Source organism: Pleurodeles waltl, chromosome 5 (assembly GCF_031143425.1).
Source record: "Pleurodeles waltl isolate 20211129_DDA chromosome 5, aPleWal1.hap1.20221129, whole genome shotgun sequence".
Taxonomy (NCBI): Eukaryota; Metazoa; Chordata; class Amphibia; order Caudata; family Salamandridae; genus Pleurodeles; species Pleurodeles waltl.
In genome coordinates this window covers 62,090,666-62,112,275 of record NC_090444.1, presented here as the reverse complement: position 1 = coordinate 62,112,275, position 21,610 = coordinate 62,090,666, and the positions used below count along the sequence as shown (strand labels likewise).

At 47.8% G+C, this 21,610-nt stretch overlaps 1 protein-coding gene across 2 annotated transcripts in view; it reads right to left on the bottom strand.

Moving 5' to 3' along the window:
- The window catches only part of FNDC4 (fibronectin type III domain containing 4), a 459,251-nt gene that overhangs the window by 25,295 nt on the left and 412,346 nt on the right, over positions 1 to 21,610 (bottom strand). For both annotated transcript variants that reach the window (XM_069233567.1, XM_069233568.1), the window contains exons 3-5: positions 14,413 to 14,528; positions 9,355 to 9,559; positions 2,738 to 2,827 (exon numbers count right to left, since the gene is read on the bottom strand). In XM_069233567.1, coding sequence (XP_069089668.1) covers positions 2,738 to 2,827; positions 9,355 to 9,559; positions 14,413 to 14,528 — 411 coding nt within the window. The remainder of the gene's footprint in view (positions 1 to 2,737; positions 2,828 to 9,354; positions 9,560 to 14,412; positions 14,529 to 21,610) is intronic.

Here is a 21,610-nt window from a genome sequence, read left to right as displayed (position 1 = left end):
TGCACTGATGATAGTGAATCCTCTGCGTGTAACCCTGACTTCAGTCTTGTGCCGGTCCACTCTTTTCAGAGGGTGACATATGCTCACACCGGTCACGCTCGGACACCACCCTAGCAGCATTCTGAGGTTTCTGGTACCTCCCTATTTAGTTTGAGGGGTTTTAAGGTACTCACTGATGAGTATTTTACCCTAGCATGTTCCTAAATGGGTAACAGCTTCCAGTGAGCCGTCCTTGGTCTGTTTTAGCTGGTATTCAAGGTATCCAATTAGAATCCACCAATACTTTGTCTCCAGATTTCAGTACTTGAGTATTGCCGAGTACAAAATATTACAGGGCAAAAATATTGAGGCCTAAATATTGGGGACCAAAACATCGTGAAGGAAAGAATATGAGGGTCTGGCTAAATTTGCTATTTTTAATTCCACATATGTGTGCCTTGAAAATACATATACAATGAAAAAAACTGCAGTTAAGAATCAGGGCCTGATTTAGAATGTGGCGGACGGGTTATTCCGTCACAACGGTGACGTATATACAGTGCGCTGAAATCTAAATCCCATTGGATATAATGGGATTTAGATTTCGCCGGACGGGATATCCATCACCGTTGTGGTGGAGTAACCCGTCCGCTGAGTTGTTCTAATTCAGGCCCTAAGTTATAGTTAGGTAAACTTTATTTATTCTTTCTATACAGACTCAACTTAAACTACATAAACATTAGACATTCTAAGGTTATACTTATAACTTAAACTTAGAATTTACAAACCACCTTCAAATTATATAAATCCTGCACCTACATACACAGTGGTGTCACATCACACTACATAAACCATAACTCGCCACTATACCATGCACTGTGTTCTGACAAATTATGTTATTCAAGATGGGATGTGTTGTTATGAATGCTCTGATTTCACATGGTATAAGATATGTCATATTATATAACTAGTCCATAGATTTTTTAATTTTTCTTCTTTTTTAGTACTGCAGTACTTCCAAGTCAGTACTGCGGTACTTGGTGAAATTAAAAAAAAAATATTTAGAACCTAAACAATTTTTAATTAAGTGGTAATAGGTAAGGGAAGTTATAAAATGTAGTACATACCTTGAGTTTAGGCGCTAACCCACCATAAAGCCATTATGTGGTAAAACAACATGGCTGCCTTTCACTTTGTAAAGGCAGCCATTAGCCAATCACGTAATGGCCTGTCATCGCCTTCTACCGTGGTACTTCTGCGAAATTTAACAAAACTACAGTAGACTGAGCTATTGCTAAGTTAAAATGCCTTACAACTTAAAAATCTTCCCACACTTGCCTCTAACCCCCTTGCACCTCCCTCCCCTTAGAGTTTGGCTCCAGGATGAGGGCCCAGAGCCTTTTAAGGCTTGGAGAGGTGGGCCACGTGCCTCCCTCCCCTTTTTATTGGAACTGACCTCAGAGGATGGAGTTCCCCAGGGCCCATTAATGGTCAGGGATGGGGGTTGCACACCCCATCATCTTACCATATATGTTTTGGCCCCAGGGGATGGTGTCCCCAGGGCCCAAAGGCCAACCCTACACAGTGCATGCCTAAGGCTGCACTCTGCTTGGGGTTGGTAGCCTGCTGGTGGTCTGGCCACAGGGCTTGGCAGCAAGCCATACCCTGTGGCAAACCCCCCAGCTGTGGGGGTGGCTGCTGTGGTGAGTTGGACACAGGGCCTGGCCGCAGTCCAGGTCTTGCAGCCAACCACACGCAGGGCACGACGAAAGGCCTTGCGCAGCATGGTGGTGGCTGTCTGTGGGGGGGGGTGGCTCTGGGTGGGTTGGCCGTAGTCCAGGGCCTATTGCCAACCCCCTGCTGTGCAAGACCAAAGGCTGGCTGTGGGTGGTTTGCCACAGGGCCTGGCCAAACCTGTGGGCGTTGGCTTCACGTATGGTAATATATTACTTTGCGTTAAAAAAAAACCTAGAAATTCACTACAAAAAAACAAAACGTTGAAGTAACGTTATAGTTAGGTAAATATGTCTGTGACAACATTAATGTTTTGAACTAAAAAAAACACAGAAATTCTGCAGTTATAGCTAGAGTTCTCTCAAGAAACTACACCTCGTGCCCTGAGGTAACTACAACTCCCGCCCTTGCCACGTAGTACTAATTACCCCACATATTACAGCACTCCTGAGAGCTTGTATGACGTAATTGACATTTACAATTAAATTATTGATGAGAAGCCTGTTCATGGCGTGGGTGGGAGTTATAGTAACTTGATAACACGTGTGTTGAAAATAAAACTTCCAGAATCATCACTTCCAGTCAATATTTGTACTAATCCACTGTGCAACCACTAGAATGTGCCCCCAGAATGGAGAATAACATATGGAACCTCAGTTACCGGGTACTTTCCCATTCCGTGGACCATCATGCACCCATATACCACACACTTTGGGCAGGTGCTGGGGGGTGGAGGCTGGCAAGGGCAGGGTAGGCGTGCCGGGGGGATATCCCATGGTCTCCCACGCTGTAGGAGGTGGTTGGACAGGGTTCGGGTGGCACTTGTGGCCACAGAGCCTCTGCCTGACTTGCACTCAATTTTATTAGCTGGCATTTTAGGCCTGTAAGATAGGGCCCAGGTTTGCCACACCCGAGTAATCCTGGGTGTGGGCACAAGCCAGTTCTGAGCTGGCGAGCGGTGTGCCATCCAGGGATCTGCTCTGCCCACTCATAATACGCCCTACAGAGTTGGTATCTCACTCACCTGCCCACATGAGAAGAACCACCACAATGATGATGATTTCGCCCGTCTCTAGATGTCGTTCCTTGTCCACTCCTTCCACAGTGATGTCACCTGTGAGGGTAAGAGTATGCGTTACTCTATGGAAAGCTCCAGCAGTGATCACAGGACAAGACCTGATGAAGCCCCAGCATGGGAGGACCCTCAAGTAGAATCAAAGAACAAGGGGACCCACAGTGCCAGAGAGGAACCTTGAGATATTACAATATATACAACACAGTGGATCACTCTGGACTCCTCTGTAACACACAGAAGTATTTTGATGCTCTCATTGGTTACAAAGATACAATTAAGGTAATAAAGCTAGTCCACCATTAATTACCTGAATGCCAATAAATAGTTTTATTTCTGAGCAGATGAAGACTCATAAAAGTTTAAGTGCGCTTAATGTGATCACACAGTGACCAGTGAGGCGCATTCTGGCCCTGATGGTTGAAGGATAGAGCTATTTTAAATTCCATATGGGTTTGAGTCAGTAGATAATCACTTATTAGATAACATGCATTGCCAATGTAAACTGCTTCTCGGAATAATCCGATTACTCAGGCAGAGCACGCATCAGTGGACATTGGGCTGTTTATGCCCGGATCCTCCTGCAGGGCGATGATTTCAGCTGATGTTTTACAAAATAAAAAGGTCTTTGTTCCATATCATACGTAGCACATTTGTCAATTTCCCCCCTTTTAAACTTCGCCTTTTGAAGATGAAAGACTGCTTTAGTTTGTTGAGGTTCAGACAAATCTCTTGTTTGTTGCCAAAGTATTTTCTTTTCAGTGCCTTGAAGACGACCTTTTATCCAATAGTGAGTTCACAGTCAACCCATTTAGGTCCTTCAAGCAATCATGTCCCTGAGACTCCAAAGACATAAGTGTGTTTTAACTGATGCCAGACTTTTATTGTTCCTGAATTAACATAATCACTCAATGTTGTCACCTCAGCTGGACCCAGAAATTATACAGATGTGAACTTCAACTAAAAAACTCACAAGCCAAAAGGGTCCCCTTAATGCTGCCATGCCTCTAAACCGGTGATGTCCCGCATATGTTCAGGCAAGACAAATCCACGCACATCTTTAGGGTGAACACTTGAGAATAAATTACATACACTGAATTTAAACGCAACTCATTTACATAGTTGTAATTCAGAAATTGTTGCTTTGACTGAGCCCTTTTGGACACACATTGGACACCTCTTCCCCAGTGCTTAATCTGTAAATAACAACTTGCCGGTACCCAAAGTCCTCCTCTGAAGCACACGGCTGATGTATTTAAATGTGCGAGCACCGAATACTGAGGCAGCGTAATCCTGAAACCATCTCGGGCCTCTTCAATCCATTTACAGCCACTCCCTGCCCGTTCAGCTCACTCTTGCAGCTTTCTGCTTTCTCCCTTTGTAACGCTTTTTCGTTTTTGTCTTCCTCCGTCTTTCCCAAATGTGTCTTTTTGCTCACAGGAAATGCTTGAGACAGAAGCCTGAGCGCCGGCTCTCAAAAACAAGTGCCGGTGCTCAGCACCGGAAACAAGAAGCACAAATTAAGCACTGCCCTTCCTTAAACATTCTGTAGGATCTCTGGTCTTTTACAACATTGAAACTAAAAAGGTATTATCCCTGCTTGCGAATGGACCTTACCTGGCAGCAAGGAAGTGTTCCACTTCACGTACATAACTACTTTGCAACCAACAAACTATTTCATGCCTATAAAAGAGGGATGATGTGTGTGAGCAGTAGCATTTTGGGTTCTCTCTCCATTTTATCTTCCAGGTCTCTTTTCAGTCATTTCTTTATTAAGACCTTAGAATGTTTGAGCCTTGCCAGTTGGTTGTCCCTTCTGGAACATCATGATTCAATTCTCCAGATTTGGGAATCTGCTTTCTTCTCGGCCCTTTCAGTTTAGTTTAATTTGCTGCCTTTTCCTGTCTCACACAGGCCGCAGGGTGGTTTGTTATCCAGACTTTAGCACGCCGAGCACTCTGGGAGAATGTTGGTGGTTCTGGACACCAGAGAGGGCCACTCTGAAGTAGAAGTGCGGTGTGTGAGGACCTTTTAGTGATTGGTTTAGAGGTTCTCACCAGTGCTTGCTAGACCAATGCTTGCTAGACGTCATTTAAAAACACCAATTTTTAAAAACCTTGATTGTTTAAGTATCTGTTGTGGGCTTGTCTTTACGGTAGAACTGTAGGGATGTAATATTAGGTTAGGTCGAGGGAGATTCTACGTCAGGTAATGCCTTAGCCAGTTAACAAAGGCTAATGCGCCTGTAAGAGTTTCAGACGAGCCCTATCAAGTTAAAGGTTTATGCACCTGCTACAAGCATTACAAGTGCTCAGCTACGGGGAATATTACGCAACGCAAGGCTGCAAGCAAAGTTACTGCGTTGCGTGAAACGGAGAGCACAGAAATGTGCCCTATCTACTAAGATATGGCACAAATCTGCTCCCTCCTGGCACCAACGCAGGTACCCCTGCACCCTGCTGCAACGGAGCATGCGTCACAGCCAGGGATACCTTCCTGCAAAAATACAATCCAAAGAGGCATCTTCCTGTTTCTATGTGTGAAGCAAAATTGACTTTTTCTCCATCTTGTGAGGACTATTCTATTCTATTCTATTCTTGGCATTTCTAAAGCACATGGTTACCCTTAAGGGCTCCCGACGCCAACAGATCATATCTATCCCATACCATAACAGAGTTAAATACACAGCAGAGAAAGCTTAATTCCTCTTTAGTCTTCTGTAGCTCAATAGGGAATGAATTCCATAATTTAGGAACCAGATAGGCAAAAGATCTTCTACCACTTTCTGATTTGTTGACCTTAAGAATTGTCAGTAGATGTAGAGCAGAAGAATGCAATGTTTGGTTAGGGGAGTGGGGACGGGCCAGATGCTGTAGTAGCCGTGGGCCCTTACTGTGCAGGACCCGGAGAACTATGCACAGGGCCTTGAGCTGTGTCCTCTTAGGAACAGGGAGCCAGAGCTGCTGAAACAGAGGTATGTTTAGGTAATTTCAGAAAGACACAAGCAATTTGCACCACCTGAAGTCTGCACACAACATACTGGGAACTTACAAGGTAATGAGAATTACTGTAATCTAAACGTGACCGGACTGATTCTTGTACAGCCAGTCTTCGTGCAGACAATGGGAACAACGTGAACATCTTTCTAAGTGTCCTCAGCAGTTCAAAACAGCTGCCTGCTAGTTTCCTTTCCAAAGTAAGCTTGTTATCAATCCATACCCCCAAGCCTTTTACAGCTGATTTGGGGTGGGATGGTTGCCTAGTAGATCTGGCCCGTGTAGCGCGGACCAATGATGAGGCTCATTCCCAACTACTATCACCTCAGTTTTGTCCCCATTAAGCTTTAGACAACTGGCTGCCATCCATGCTGCTGCCTCATCCAACAAGAATTAAGCCACAGTCCATGATGGTATCAGGGGTAAGAGGGATGACAATCTGAGGGTCGTCCGCATATATGCCATTCAAGTGCCCTATCTGAACCAGAGGATGGACATATACATTGAACAGAGTAGGACTAAGGGAGGAGCTTTCAGCTTTTTGTTCCACTCGAAAAGAATGACGACTCGCAAGACAAAGTGCGAGGCTGAGACATCTCACGCTCACAACACACTCAAACTCCACCCTGCCCACGTCTTCTTCAGGCTGGGGATCTTGCACCAAGTACTGCAACAAAAGAGCGCATGTTCACCCTAAAGAGGCCTCTAGGCGCTCCTGGTGGATAACAAATGAAAGGCAGAGCGGACAAGTCCCCAACCTGCTTTAACTTCCAATGGTACCCCCTCTCCTGTGGAAAGGCATGAGTGAAGCCCAAAGACGGTGATGGTTCCTCTAGCTTACCCAAGCAATACTCTGGACAGTGGTGTTGCTGTTAACAAACAGTTCTTTTGTGGAGTCATACAATCTAGTTCAAAACCTTTATGAGCCACAGAAGGAACCATGTTTAATCTCTGATATCCAGAAGGATTTCATTCCACCCTGGATGAGCCTCAGTCAATGGTCTCAGTGCTCCTTAACGCAACCCCATCTTATGCCACATTGCACCACCAAGTAGTTCTGAAATGCCTGCACAAGTGAGTAAGTCTGCTCATGGAACTCTTGAGTACATTTAATCATTAATTGTTATTAAAAAAAATCGTGTCCATGTAGGCACTGCTTCATCATGCACACCAGGAGTAAATTGTGTGGTACCCCAGGGGTCCTCCCTGTCACTCCAGTTATTTAAGGTGTACTTGAGGTAACAGGTGGATCCCTGGTCAGCCCCATTCTGAGGGAGAGATCTGTGACCTCGGCATTTCTAGTAACATGTGACGATTTGTGGACATTTTCAGTGCGGGACTCTATTTGCCTTTTTTTGTACCAGTACGATTCTTCTGTTTTTTATCCGAACTGCTTCCCTCCCTCGTTACCCCACTTACCATCTTGGGGTTACGGCTCTTATTTAAACAAAGGCTTCTTTTGTTTTTACTATTGTGGACAGACCCAAGCTGAAAGTGAAGGCTGGGGTTCTGTGGTCCGTGCTTTTAGGGTCGAGCACGCAAGCGCCCTAGCCTGCTGCAATCTCTCTGTGGGCTTTTAACCACGCCCAACATACGCCCATCAGTTTAGTTGGTTTGTGAGCTTGCCTTTTAAAAATTGCTTGATTTTATTTGTGAAAGGCATGCATACGTCATATCTTTTTGGTGTTTAGCCCTCCTCGAGCGCACTGGCCAGCTACCGAAAACATACGAGGCTCCATGTTTTCAGCATGATTTCTGGACTACTTTTTCTTATTTCCTATGCAGCAGGATGTCGCTGCACATTTGCCGATACGTTTGAGTGCGAGTGAACTTCTGTTTCATTTTGTGTGCTCGTTCCCACTCATGGTGTGGTGCTCTAAATCGGGTCACTTATGGAAAAGTGTATTACTTTTCATTTTCATTTTATGTAGCAATAAAAGTCCGGTTAGGACTTTACAACTCTAATAGGTTCAAGTCGAGCAAATGCAAGACCCATTGCATTACAAATGCTTGTTTTAATATTGTTTTTCTGGGTGGTCCCTCATTGCCCCTACTTTTACTTTTTCTTTATTGGGGGGGATGGCAATGTGCCACTGCTCATTACTGTTGGATAGAGCCAGGCTTCAGAATGAGTTTCCTTTCTTGAAGGCAGAAGCAAAAAACATGAACATCATGTTCATCAAAGATCTATTTTTTAAACCCTCTTTAAATGTATTGATCAAGGGAGCTATCCGTCAACTACCCATGATGAGAAAGATACTTCCCTGCAATGTCCAACTGTTGCTTGGAGGTCACCAGATCTCTGATCCCATCTAGGAAAGGGTACTGCGATATTGTGCACTTGGTCCTACCAAACACACAGGTCAAAAGGCAGGCGACAATGACGTGCCTCCGCTGGCAGAATCACAACACCCTCAGATTGATTGACATGTGTTGTTGAACAGCTTCCCATGGAGGTAGAAACAGCCAGAGTGTTAAAAACAAGAGTGGAAGAGGGAAAGGGGGGACCCAACTCTTTGGTGACAGACTGTGGACTTAGGAATGACGGCGGCCACATAGTGGCTAATGCTGAACATAAAGCCACTCCTGGAATATGTAGAGTGTGATGTCGGGCACCGTGTAGGACTGTGCCATGACACGGAGATAACTCTTCCCTTGGGGCAGTCTATTGATCAATGTACACACAGGAGTGATGCTCGGTGCAGACCAATCTATGTATGTGTAGATGGAGTAAGGGATTGCAACAGTGGTGTACATTGGAAACAAACAGCCAGTACTTTCCTTTGTCACAGAGTTTGGATCCATAGACATGGATTAGGGAATGCACAGCATAAACCTGGTTCAGGTATACATAGATGATGCGAAGGACCACAACACAAGTGGGACGATTGGAAACAGTCAACAGTTTCCTTGGTCACGGTTTAGAGTTGATGGAAGAAGGTGGATGATGCTGACCACAGACCCCGTTTGTGTGTGGGTAGACAATGCGAGGCGCTACAACACAGACGAGGAAGACAAGAAACGAGAAGATGATGCTCTCCTGGTCAGAGTGTTCAGGCTGATGGGCGCGGTTTGGGCACCGCTGAGCACAGTCATGCATCGAGTAGGTACAAACAAAGAGCCTGATTTAGATTTTGGGAGACGGGTTACTCCGTCCCAACGGTGATGGATATCCCGTCCGACGAAATCTAAATCCCAAAGGATATAATGTGATTTAGATTACAGACTCACAGTTGTGATGGAGTAACTCGTCCGCCAAGATTAAATCAGGCCCAAAGACAGAGACTAAACACAAGTGTTGAGGATTGGAAACACGAGGTAAGTACTTTTTTTAGCTGCGGCCTGTGGCCTGATGACTTTTGACTGGGTGGTTTGGGAAAAGAGCTGATCCTGGCGACTCCAGGAGCAGCTCGCAGCTAAGTTACAAAAAGTGAGGACTATCTTCTCTTATGGTCACAATCTTCGGGTTGGTGGACACTGACTGGATAATGTGAGCCACAGCCCTGAGTCGGACGAGTGTCACGAGCGAGGACCCACTGGAATGGGCACAGAGGAGAAGGACCTTGAACTTACCTTGATTCGAGCTGTTGGAGGGCAGCCGGTCAGTCTCCTTCAAGGTCCGGAAGTGGACCCGCGTGCTGGCCTGGCTCTCGCTGTACAGCCCGATGGACTGAACCTGGATGATGTAGTCCGTGTCCTCTTCGAGGTCCCACAGCACACAGGCCCGGTTCGTCGTGTTCACCTCTCGGATGAACCTTTGCATCTGCCCATCCTGCCTCTGCGGAAATGCAGAACACACCAGGAAGAAGTGTCAGTCAGGTAAAATATGCAAGGAACAGAATGATGCAAATAGAAAGTCAGGGGCGGTATTACCCCCGTGCATATTGCAGCTCAGATACTGCACCATGGCAGAGGGACAGGTATTATGCAGCAGTGTAAATGTAAAAATAACTCAGATGTAGGGATAGTAGCCAATAAGAACAAATAGAGAAAACCTGCGCGGGTGCTGGGTGGGTAAGTGGCAGAGAATGGGGTGTAGTCTGCTTTGCCATACAAATAATTAAAGGAAAAAGCATCGCCCACCTGCCCATAACCTCTTCCAAACAAAGTGTAAAAATCTATTGGATAAAAATGATACCTTAAGCCAATAAGAAGAGCTAGTATACTAGTGTTGGTGGTAGGGATTATGCAGAAACCAGTGAGTCCAAAGCATGATTTAGATATACTCCTAAAATAGTAGATAGAGGTCCAGGTTTACACCAGTGGTCATTAAAAATGCCCAAAAAATATTAGTCACTTTTAAGGACAGCCACTGAACCAGTGAGATCCACGTGGCTGGCATAGAGTGAGGATCGATTAGTAGGCGCTGCCATGCAGGCCCCATTGATTACTACTCAGTGGCATTGACAGCCCATCCATCATTAGACACTGGCATGTGGGCCCATTCACTATTGGGTGCTGTTATGTTTATTTGTGAAGCGCACTCTCACCGGGTGGGTGTCCTGGCACTAGAAGTAGAAGCAGTCTGGCGCGGCCGAGAGCCACTAGCGGGACCTGTTTGAAGAGCCTCATTTTCAGCTTCTTGTGGAAGTCTAGAGTTGAGGAGGTGGCTCTGATGTACAGTAGCAAATTGTACCAAGCTTTGGGTGCAATGTGGGAGAAAGTCTGACTGCCATATCTGGTTCTGCGTAAGCATGGAAATTGTGCAAGTATGAATCCGGCTGAACGGAGGTGTCTGGTGAGTTTTTGGATTGTGATTTGGTTGTTGAGTTAAGCTGGGCCTTTTTGTGTACGGCTTTTTAGGTGTGCATGAGGAGTTTGAACCAAGTTTGTTTGTTTATTGAATGGAAGTGGAGCTCCCTGAGGTGTGGGGTGATAGGTGTGTAGCATGGTAGGTTGAGTGTGATCCTGGCTGGCATGGATGACCCATCCACGACAAGACACTAGCATTGAGGACCCATCGAGTACTGGCACTGGCATTGATGCCATCGAGTACTGGCACTGGCATTGATGGCTCATGCATTACTAGGCACTAGGATAGAGGGGCCATATTAAGCAGGCACTAGCATAGATTGCACATCAATTACTAGGTACTGGCAAGGAGAGCCTATTGATTACTAGCCAATGTTATAGATGGCCCATTTAATACTTGGCACTGGTATGTGTGAACCCATTGATCACTAGACATTGGTATGGGCGAGGCATGCATTTCTAGGCAATGGCTTGGATGGCCCATCAATTTCTAGGCACTAGAAATGGGGGCTTATTCAATACTAGATATTGGCGTGGAGGGCCTATCAATTACTAAGATCTAGAGTGGAAGGAACATTGATTACTAGGCACTGGTATGGATGGCCCATCGGTTGTTAGGCAGGGGCCTGGGTGGCCTGTGCATTTCTAGTTACAGGCATGGATAGCCCATACATTACAGGCCTAGCGTTGCATCAGTTAATGGAGGGCCTATTGATTACTAGGCATGAGCATGGATGACCCTTCAATTACTGGGCACTAGCACGGATGGGCCATGGATTTCTAGGCACTGGCATGGGTGGACATAGCAGATCCATCAGTTTCTAGGCACTGATATGGATAGCCTGTCACTTACTAGGAGACTGACACAAATGGTTCATCCTTTAGAAGGCCTTAACACTCCAAGCTTGTCACTTTCTGCAAACTGAGAATCACAGCTTGCAACATGACAGCCATTGGTGAGGAGGAGACATCAGATATCAGACAGCGGGCATACACAGGGGTCCTTCAGGCAGGTCCTTCAGGCACCAGAAACAAAGTGCCCATAGCCATCACTCAATAGCAGTACCAGGCATTCCAATGGTAGTACAATGAGAAATCAAGGACTGAAGAGTACTTAATGAATAGAACCCATACACGTTGAACCTTTAACATTATCACAATCTGTGCAAAGCCATAACCCAGCAGATGTCAGGTTGTGTTGTGTCGGTTGTTTGTATGTGCTTGTGTCACCCTTGGTAGCTCAAATATTCTGAGAGGGAACAGGGAAGGAGAGGGGAGGGTGGGACAGAAGAGGGAAGGGGTGAAAGATACTTGAAAAAACAAAGGGGGGGAGGGGGTGAAGTTGTGAGATAAAGGGACATATCGCTCACTGTTAGATCTGACAGCCTTTGGGGTGGTCTTCCAACAAACGTTTTGCCTTCTTCCCTCCTGTTATCTGGATTTTGATTTTTGTTGGCATTAGGACTCTGTGCACTTTACCACTGCTAAACGGTGCAAAAGTGCTTGTGCTCACGCCTCTAAACATGGTAAAATTGGCTTACACCCAATTGGCACATTTATCTTACTTACAAGTCCCTAGTAAAGTAGTACAACCAGTATCCAGATTCTGTAAATTAAATGTTACTAGTGGACCCGTAGCCCCTGTAGTGCCACCACTTAAGTAGTCTTCAACACTCTCAATGCAGCCCGTGTGCAGCTTTAAATTCCAAATCGACCTGGCAAAATAAATATTTTTCCAGGTATAAATCCCCCATTTTAATACATATATGTCACCCCTGGTTAGGCCCTAAACAGCCCATAGGGCAAGGCGCATTGTATTTGAAAAGTTGGCCATGTACTTTTAAGCTTTACATGTCCTGATAGTAAAAGAAAACCTCCTAAATTTGTTTTTCACTACTGTGAGGCCTATCTCTCACATAGGAAAACATTGGGTTACCTTATTACATTTAATAAGTACTACTTTTGATTGGGAACAGGTAGAAATATTATGTTTGTACTCAAGTGACTTGTAATTTAAAATCATCTTCAATGTTAAAGTCAGATTTCAGATTATAATTTTGAAAACACCACTTTTAGAAAGTTGTCATTGACCTGACCTAAACTTTCTGAGGCTTTCTAAGAGTTTCCAGTTGTCTGGGCCTGTTAATTAGTCTCCTATCAGGAATGCGTATTGGGGCTAGATAGTGAAAGATAGGACATGGGTGTAGCTGGGAGTGGGCCTTCCTGCCAGGTTGGGAGGGGCACAGCTGTTCCCTGCTTCACTTATATTTCAGTGGCTGCCTTCAGCACACTCACACAGAACTTGACACCAGTCTATTGTCACCCAGACCTCTCGAAGCCTGGGCAGGGAGAATTAAATTCCAGAACCAATTGTAGGGATAAAACTCTAGAAGTTTTTTCCACTACAAAGTTGGCACCAGGTATAAAAATCAAATACTCAGACACACTTTTCAGCATGCTCCTGGAACTGCTGAAGATTACAGAAAGACTGCCTTGCATTCAAGTGGACTGCCCTGCTGCTGGAGGTCTGCCTTGCTTCTCAGAAAACTAGACTGTTGCTTGAGGCCTGCCTTGTTTCTCAAAGGACTGCACTACTGCTACCAGAGGACTGCCCTGCTGCTTGAGGCCTGCCTTGTTCTTCAGAGGACTGACCTGCCTCATTGCTTGAATGAGAGAGGACCATCTCCTTGAACCTCAAGAGTCAGTTGGCTGACTTCCTTTTCTGAGCTACAGGGACATAACACGCTCCAGAGGCCTTCCCTGCAACTGCCTAGCTGACCTGCTGCAATTGGCCGTGCCAGGACCTGCCAGGACCTGCCTGAACCTGCCTGACCTGCGACTGGACCTTCCTGAGCCCCACTGGCCTCTGCTGGAATGAGTTCTTCATCCCAAAGAGGTGTCTTCCCAGGTCCTGGTAACTTGGTTGGCATCAGTTGAGCTCCTCCTATGAAATTCTGTACTTTTGAACTCTGTGCAGGAGTGTGACAAATTAACTTTTTCAGCGCCACTAACCTGGTCCCAGTATCTGGCCTGTACACCATTGCAGGTACCCTGAACGTGTGACTTTGTCACGGTCTAGCATGACCAGATACACACAGTTAGCACTATTTGCTCCTTGGGGCTATTTTTACTTAAACCTTTAAAAGTGTCAGGCTGGCATGAGAACCACAACTGTGGACATGTATTACAGAAACAGAACAACAAGGAGAAGACAATCCTTTTACACCAGTCGGTTCTCAGGACGTCCTTACCAATGAAAGTCCCTGAGACGTACTCTGGAGTCAAAGATCAGCCCCTCTCTACCGAACATTGTTGTGCTGTTTGTCAAAGTTAAGGACAACATTCAAAGGCACTGCATTGGCAGCAGACATGTATGGCCATCTGGAAAAAAATCTAAATGCAGATGTGACGTAGGTATCTCAAGAAACCCAAAGGGCTCGATGGAGAAGAAGGAGGGGGTGACAAGTTATGGGGTTTTCCTCAGTGTGATGAAACAGAAACAAACAAGACATCAAACCTGTAAAGTCAACAAGAGTATTTTCTGCATCATTGACTCGTCAATGAAGAATGCCTCATCTTAGGTTTGGTGATTCCCACCTAGATCTCCCCAGACCTATTGAACGTCTCTTGGCCACCACTGCTGCATACATCAGCAAGAGGGTCACCGCTCTGGCCTTGACAAGGTGTGGAAATGGGTGCGTGGGGCCTCAGGTGGTGTCTACAACTGGACTTGCATTAAGTGGCATTGCCGGGTTTCAAGCCCACCACTCCTGCAGCCTTACAGAGAGGGACAGCTGAAGGTGTCCCCAAACTGGAAGAAAGACACCAACCCAACCAGCCCCACGCATGCGCCATCAACGCACGCCAGAGAGTGCGTACCTGCTGAGAGATGGCGTAGCCAATGATGATGTCTCCCTCCGGCACGTCCCATGACACGGTGGCCGAGTTGGCCTTGAGTTGGGTGACGGTCACGTTGACTGGAGATGGGGGTCTGTCTGTGGTGGATGGAAGCACAAAGCAAGGAAGAAAGGGTGATAACAGAGGAGAACAGAGCGAGAAACACAAAGAAAGGGCAAGGAAAGGAGCAAACACTCAATAACAAGAAACAAAGAAGGAGTAAGAGGTCAAGAAAATGGAGGAAAAAGAAATGGAAGGGACGTACGAATGAGATAAAAACACATGGAAGAAATAGAATTCAGCAAAAGCAAGAAAGACAAAAAAAAGAAAGAACAAGGAATGTGGATAATGACAGACAAGGAAAAAAGGAGAAAAGCAGAGAAAAGGAGAGAAAAAATTAAAAGAGTTATTAGCAAGTTTTTCTATTATATTAGCCAGAAATCAGTAACAATAAAACATTACAATGTACTTAGACTAGAAAGTCAGTTTTATTTGAAGCAAACATATGTTCAGCCAAGCGGAACACTTGACCTCCGCAGGGTCTGCTGCCTTTGCTGTCACGTGACAAGCATCACCTCTTGGCGGGTAATAGGCCGAGGACAAGGACATGTGAAAAAAGACATAGGGCCTGATTTAGAGTTTAGCTGGAATCATAATATGGCAGATGGGATATCCGTTACGTTTGTGGCGGAGTAGCCCATCCGCCAAACTCCAAATGAGGTCCATAGTTATTGCCACTTGACAGCATTTATCCCCACCGGGTGGCACCTGTGGCACTCGAAGCGGGCAGCCATCCCTGGAAAGCAGACTCCCTGTGCGAATCCGCGGCATTTAGTTCAGCAATCTGCCCACGGCACCCACTGGTCAATGGAGCAGGAAGACCAACTGGACACACAAGAGGATTAACCTCCGGGTGTTTCAGGGGGCATTTGTGTGCCCACAGATATGCCAGGTGGCACTCATCCCCAGACATGCGTGGAGAACACACAAAAGTCACATCACTCTTTTTTCGCCACCACAGATGGTTTTGAAAGCAGCACCCCGTCGCTATGTGACCCCAGATCTAGAAATGTAATTTGGGGGGGATTTTGTTTATTTTGACTGTTTCTTATATGACATGGTCTTTGCCCCAGAGGGCACCTGGACACTTGACATACATAGTGCATGCAAAGGACCCAACAGGCAGGGTCTGATCTAGAATAGTAGTTCTTAACCTTTTGACTTCTGGGGACCCCTACTTAATCATTACTGGAAACCGGGGACCCCTACTGAGTTATTAATGGAAGCCGGAGACCCCCTACTGAGTTATTAATGGAAGCCGGGGACCCCCTACTGAGTTATTAATGGAAGCCGGGGACCCCCTACTGAGTTATTAATGGAAGCCAGGGACCCCCTACTGAGTTATTACTGGAAACCGGGGACCCCTACTGAGTTATTAATGGAAGCCGGGGACCCCCTACTGAGTTATTAATGGAAGCCGGGGACCCCCTACTGAGTTATTAATGGAAGCCGGGGACCCCGGCCAAAGCATTTTCGATGATTTGAGCCGCTAAACGATACACAAACAGGCATCCATCAAACACATACACAAATAATGAAATAATGTAATTTATTCACAATCAGACATAACAAAAATCAGAATTATAATTGTAAGATGAGGGTTGGAGCGTTTCTGAATTCATTTGAGACCACTCATGGTCCATACTCTCTTCTGTATAATGCACCTGCGCTGCCCCCACGAATCAATCTGAGAATACCAGCTTTATATGTAGCCTCCAATTTCAAATGTTTTCACATCTGCAGAACATTTTACACTTTTAAAATTTTGCATTTAGCTTCTTTATTTATTTACGCTTTATTAATCAGTTAATATTATTTAATTTCCTTAGTAATCGCGGACCCCCGTGTAGGCTTCGCGAACCCTCAGGAGTCCCGGACCATAGGTTGGGAATGACTGGTCTAGAACTTATAAACAATTGGTCCTGAAAGAGAGAGCACAAGTGTAAAGGGGGGTAAGGGGACAGCGCCACTATGTGCTGTGTGGCCGCCGTGCCCTGCCTCCAGTACCAGCTGTTAGTGGTGTAACAAAGGCCCCATGCAGCCACCGCGGTGCAGGGGGCCCCTTGTGCTCCAGGGGGGCCCACAGTACAGTATCCTGGCCTGAGAGCTCCGACGTGAGTCCGGAGGGGTGGCCCCTCCATGTACTTTGCAGGGGGCCCCCTCAAGCTTTGTTACGCCGCTGCTTTTACTGGTGCACGGTGATATAGTTGCTGCAGAAACCCATCCTGGATTGTCTATAAACATGGCCCTTTGAGACGAATCCGCAAAACAAGGAAGTGACGTTTCATTTTGGAATGTTCTGTACAAATTTTTCAAGGGGGAAAGTATTTATAGGAGTGCTAAATTTTCGATTTTCCATTAAAATTTCCTTGGGAAATCCTTGGGAAGAGGACATGCACTAATGTTTCCCCAAGACCCTGGCATATAGCGGGGTCAGGTGGACGGGCCACAGGGCATGACCAAAAGCCATGCCCTGCTTCTATGCCTACTAGCCATGGCGACGGTCTGTGCCCAGCGGGCATTGCACACAGAGGCCGTACCCTGAGCAGAGGGACTGGACACAGGGAGCCCACAGGCCGTACTCTGAGCAGGGGGACTGGATGTAGGGAGCCCACAGGCAGTACCCTGAGTGCGGGGGACTGGACACAGGGAGCCCTGAGGCCGTACCCTGAGCAGGGGGACTGGACACAGGGAGCCCAGAGGCCGCACCCTGAGCAGGGGAACTGGACACAGGGAACCCTGAGGCCGTACCCTGAGCAGGGGGACTGGACACAGGGAGCCCACAGGCCATACCCTGAGCAGGGGGGCCGGACACAGGGAGTCCAGAGGCCGCACCCTGAGAGGGGGGACTGGACACTTGGAGCCCAGAGGCCGTACCCTGAGCAGGGGGACTGGATACAGGGAGCCCAGAGGCCGTACCCTGAGAAGTGTGGCTGGACTCAGGGAGCCCAGAGGCCGTACCCTGAGCAGGGGAACTGGACACAGAGAGCCCACAGGCCATACCCTGAGCAGGGGGGCCAGACACAGGGAGTCCAGAGGCTGCACCCTGAGAGGGGGGACTGGATACCAGGAGCCCAGAGGCCATACCCTGAGAGGGGGGACTGGACACAGGGAGCCCAGAGGCCATACCCTGAGCAGGGGGACTGGATACAGGGAGCCCAGAGGCCGTACCCTGAGAAGTGTGGCTGGACTCAGGGAGCCCAGAGGCCGTACCCTGAGCAGGGGAACTGGACACAGAGAGCCCACAGGCCATACCCTGAGCAGGGGGGCCAGACACAGGGAGTCCAGAGGCTGCACCCTGAGAGGGGGGACTGGATACCAGGAGCCCAGAGGCCATACCCTGAGCGGGGGGACTGGACACAGGGAGCCCAGAGGCCGTACCCTGTCGAGGAGACTGGACACAGGGAGCCCACAGGCCATACCCTGAGCAGGGGGGCCAGACACAGGGAGTCCAGAGGCCGCACCCTGAGCAGGGGGACTGGATAGAGGGAGCCCAGAGGCCGTACCCTGAGCACGGGAACTGGACACAGGGAGCCCACAGGCCATACCCTGAGCAGGGGGGCCAGACACAGGGAGTCCAGAGGCCGCACCCTGAGAGGGGGGACTGGACACTTGGAGCCCAGAGGCCGTACCCTGAGCAGGGGGACTGGATACAGGGAACCCAGAGGCCGTAAACCTGAGCAGAAGGACTGGACACAGGGAGCCCACAGGCCATACCATGAGCAGGGGGGCCAGACACAGGGAGTCCAGAGGCCGCACCCTGAGAGGGGGGACTGGATACAGGGAGCCCAGAGGCCATTCCCTGAGCGGGGGGACTGGACACAGGGAGCCCAGAGGCCGTACCCTGAGCACGGGAACTGGACACAGGGAGCCCACAGGCCATACCATGAGCAGGGGGGCCAGACACAGGGAGTCCAGAGGCCGCACCCTGAGAGGGGGGACTGGACACAGGGAGCCCAGACGCCGCACCCTGAGCAGGGGGACTGAACACAGGGTAAGCAGGGGGACTGGGTGCTGAAAGACACACTCTACTAAAGGCCATTTATTACACCCAGGGGCGGGTGGACTCAACCACAGGCCATGCCAAGGTGGCTCTTGTAGGGGCAAGGTGTCTCTGCGCCTAGAGCCCGCTGTGCCCACTGGGCTCGCAGGGCTGTTGGCAGCGGGTTGTGGTGCAGGGGCTTGGGTATAAGGTGTGGCTCTGGCACTCACAGGCAGCTGGCATGGCCCATGACAGTACCTAGTGAGCTGTGGGCAGGGTGGTTGGCAGGTGGGAAAGACCGAAGGGCACATCCAGGGGCGTAGGTTGGTCGGTAACATGAAGGGTGGGGGCGGGAGCTTTATATTTTCCCACAATCCCCTGGCATATAAAGTTAAAACGCGTGGGAGAAGAGGGCACACGCGAGGGGCAAAAGGGCAGTCGAAACGGAGAGAAAGGCGGACCGGTAGGGGTTGTAAGTGAGTGAAAACACAATCTTTTGTAAAATAGCCAACATTATCGAAAACTTTCAAACCAGAGCGGGAGAGAGTGTGTGTGTTTTTTGTCTGTGTGTGTGTAAACTTCCTGGTGAAATCCGCCAGACACAGCACCATACCCGACTGAAAGCACCTGTGTCCAAATAATTATCGAAAAATGCATGTATTCGGGGTTAGAACACCCTAAAAACTCCTCTAAAGCTTCGTCCCTGGGCACATCTAGTGCCCCCTGGGCATGACTGCATGTGGTACCCAGGTGATACCATCATCAGGGCCCTAAGGAAATTACAACACAACCAAAGAAATTCAATCTGTTTATCGACGATACAAGAGAAAAAACGCACAAAATATATGTTTGTTTACGATACAAAACACAAACTCTGAAATTCATTATTTATGGTGGCCTGCGCAACCGCAAACCTACGTCATAACCCCACACATGATGTCACAAACAACATCACTGGTGATCACATATAAACTCACCAATGACAGCATCACTAACATCTCTAAAGCCACACACGATTGGTCTTTGCGACCTCTGACTGCTGACAGCAGAGCTGAAACCTGACATCTATGTATGGATTGTGGAGACACCTGTGGGTGGACAGTGGTACTGCAGCCTTCCATGTACAACTAATGCCTGAGACCATGTACACAGACATCACAAATGCCATCATCGATGATGTCACTGTTGGCATTACCTATCAATTCCATGTTCTCTACATTGATGACGTCACAGAATTCTGCAAACAATTCCTGTTTCCTACATCTACGTGCTGAACTTGAAAGGGGGCTCCATACATCCAGCTGCGGAGATGTACTGAGATGACCTTTGTGCTCAGTGCATACAGATGTGTCAATGACATCACATGTCGCATCATCCATGACACAACTAAAGCCATCAATGTCATTCATGAAATACATGAAGCCACGCACGTCAGCGCGATGGCAGCAGAAACATATTTTTTCTGTAAATATTTTTTTATGATCACATCAGAATGTTACCAGTGGTTATATAACGATTAAGGGTCCCATTTTCCGTTTTTGCTGATTTGTACAGATACATACAGAACACAGTGTGTTTCCTGTATATATATATTTGTAAAAACGGAAACGTACAGAAATGCGTGCCTCTTATAAAGCACTCTCCGTGCTGTGCTCCGTGAATTCCAGATCATAGCTGAGCAGACAGACTGAATGGGAATTTAAGAAAAACTGGATGAGATTTCCTTAATTACAGTCCTATGTGAGCATACATTTGTACATACTGCTAATATTTACATGTGGGTATAGTGTTTTATTGTCTGTTAAATTTGCTAAAACGCGACAGGCATTGAAGTATGAGTGTGTTTATCATTTTAAAAATTAAATGCAAAAAATATGCCATTTACAACTCCATTTATTCTCAAAATACAACCCCCCCGTCCCCGCGCCTTGATACCCTAGCTGGTGACTAGTTGTGCTTTACAAGTATTATGATTGATTGATTGTGGATTATTACCAATGAGGTGGCAAAAAAATAAAAATGTAGTCGGTATGTAGCTGAATTTGGTATAATTGAAACGGGGGTATCCGGTGGGGGGGGGGGGCAGGTAGGTAGGTAGTCTGTGTGTAGCTGAATTGGGTATATTTGAAAGGGGTGTATACGATGGGGGGTGGGGGGGCAGGTATGTAGTCTGTATGTAGCTGAATTGGGTATATTTGAAAGGGGTGTATCCAGTGTTGGGGGGGGGCAGGTATGTAGTCTGTGTGTAGCTGAATTGGGTATATTTGAAAGGGGTGTATCCAGTGTTGGGGGGGGTGGGGCAGGTATGTAGTCTGTATGTAGCTGAGTTGGGTATATTTTAAAGGGGTGTATCCGGTGGGGGTGGGGTCAGGTATGTAGTCTGTATGTAGCTGTGTTGGGTATATTTGAAAGGGGTGTTGCGTGAACACCCTGTGAACCTGTGGCAGCGCCGTCCTCCTCTCCCTGGAGCCCCCCACCTGGAGTCTCCACGAGAGAGGCCACCTGGGGTCACTCCCACTGCCGGTTCATAGCGCCATGAGTTCAACCTCCAGCTGTGACCAGAGGTCAGGGGGACCTTCAGGAACCTGTGGGTCCGGGGGGCGCCACCCCCCGTCCATAGAGCGCTCATGGCCGCCTCTAGTGCCTCGGCCGTGAGAAACCGAGTCCTGGGCAGCCCCTCCCCCTCCACTAGGGAGCCTAACATGGGCAGGGTGCCCTCCGTGTAGCAGCCCCCCACAGTCTCTGTACCCACCGTTAGTGGCCTCTGGGCCACCAGTGGCATCTCCTAGAATAGTGCACGGGGTGCGCGTCCTCGCTGCCAAAGCCCCCCAGCATCTTAGCGCAAAGGGACGGGGCAGCCTGGGGCTGCCATCCAGGCGTTTATTCTGTAGGAAGTAATGTTGGGGTGGTGGGGCATATTCCCCTTAACTACAGAAGTGTATCAAATCTTTGCGCACTTCTAGTATGAAATTAAGGCACTCATTCAACTCCTCTTTTTGGGAACAGTCCCAAATGTGAGTGTTTTGCCCCTTAATGACTTGTGTCCTATGAAGGGAACCCAATCCATTTTTCAGGTGTCAGGGTGTAGGACTCCCCAGCCTCCTGCAGGGGGAGCTGTGCGGCCTATTGTCTGAAACA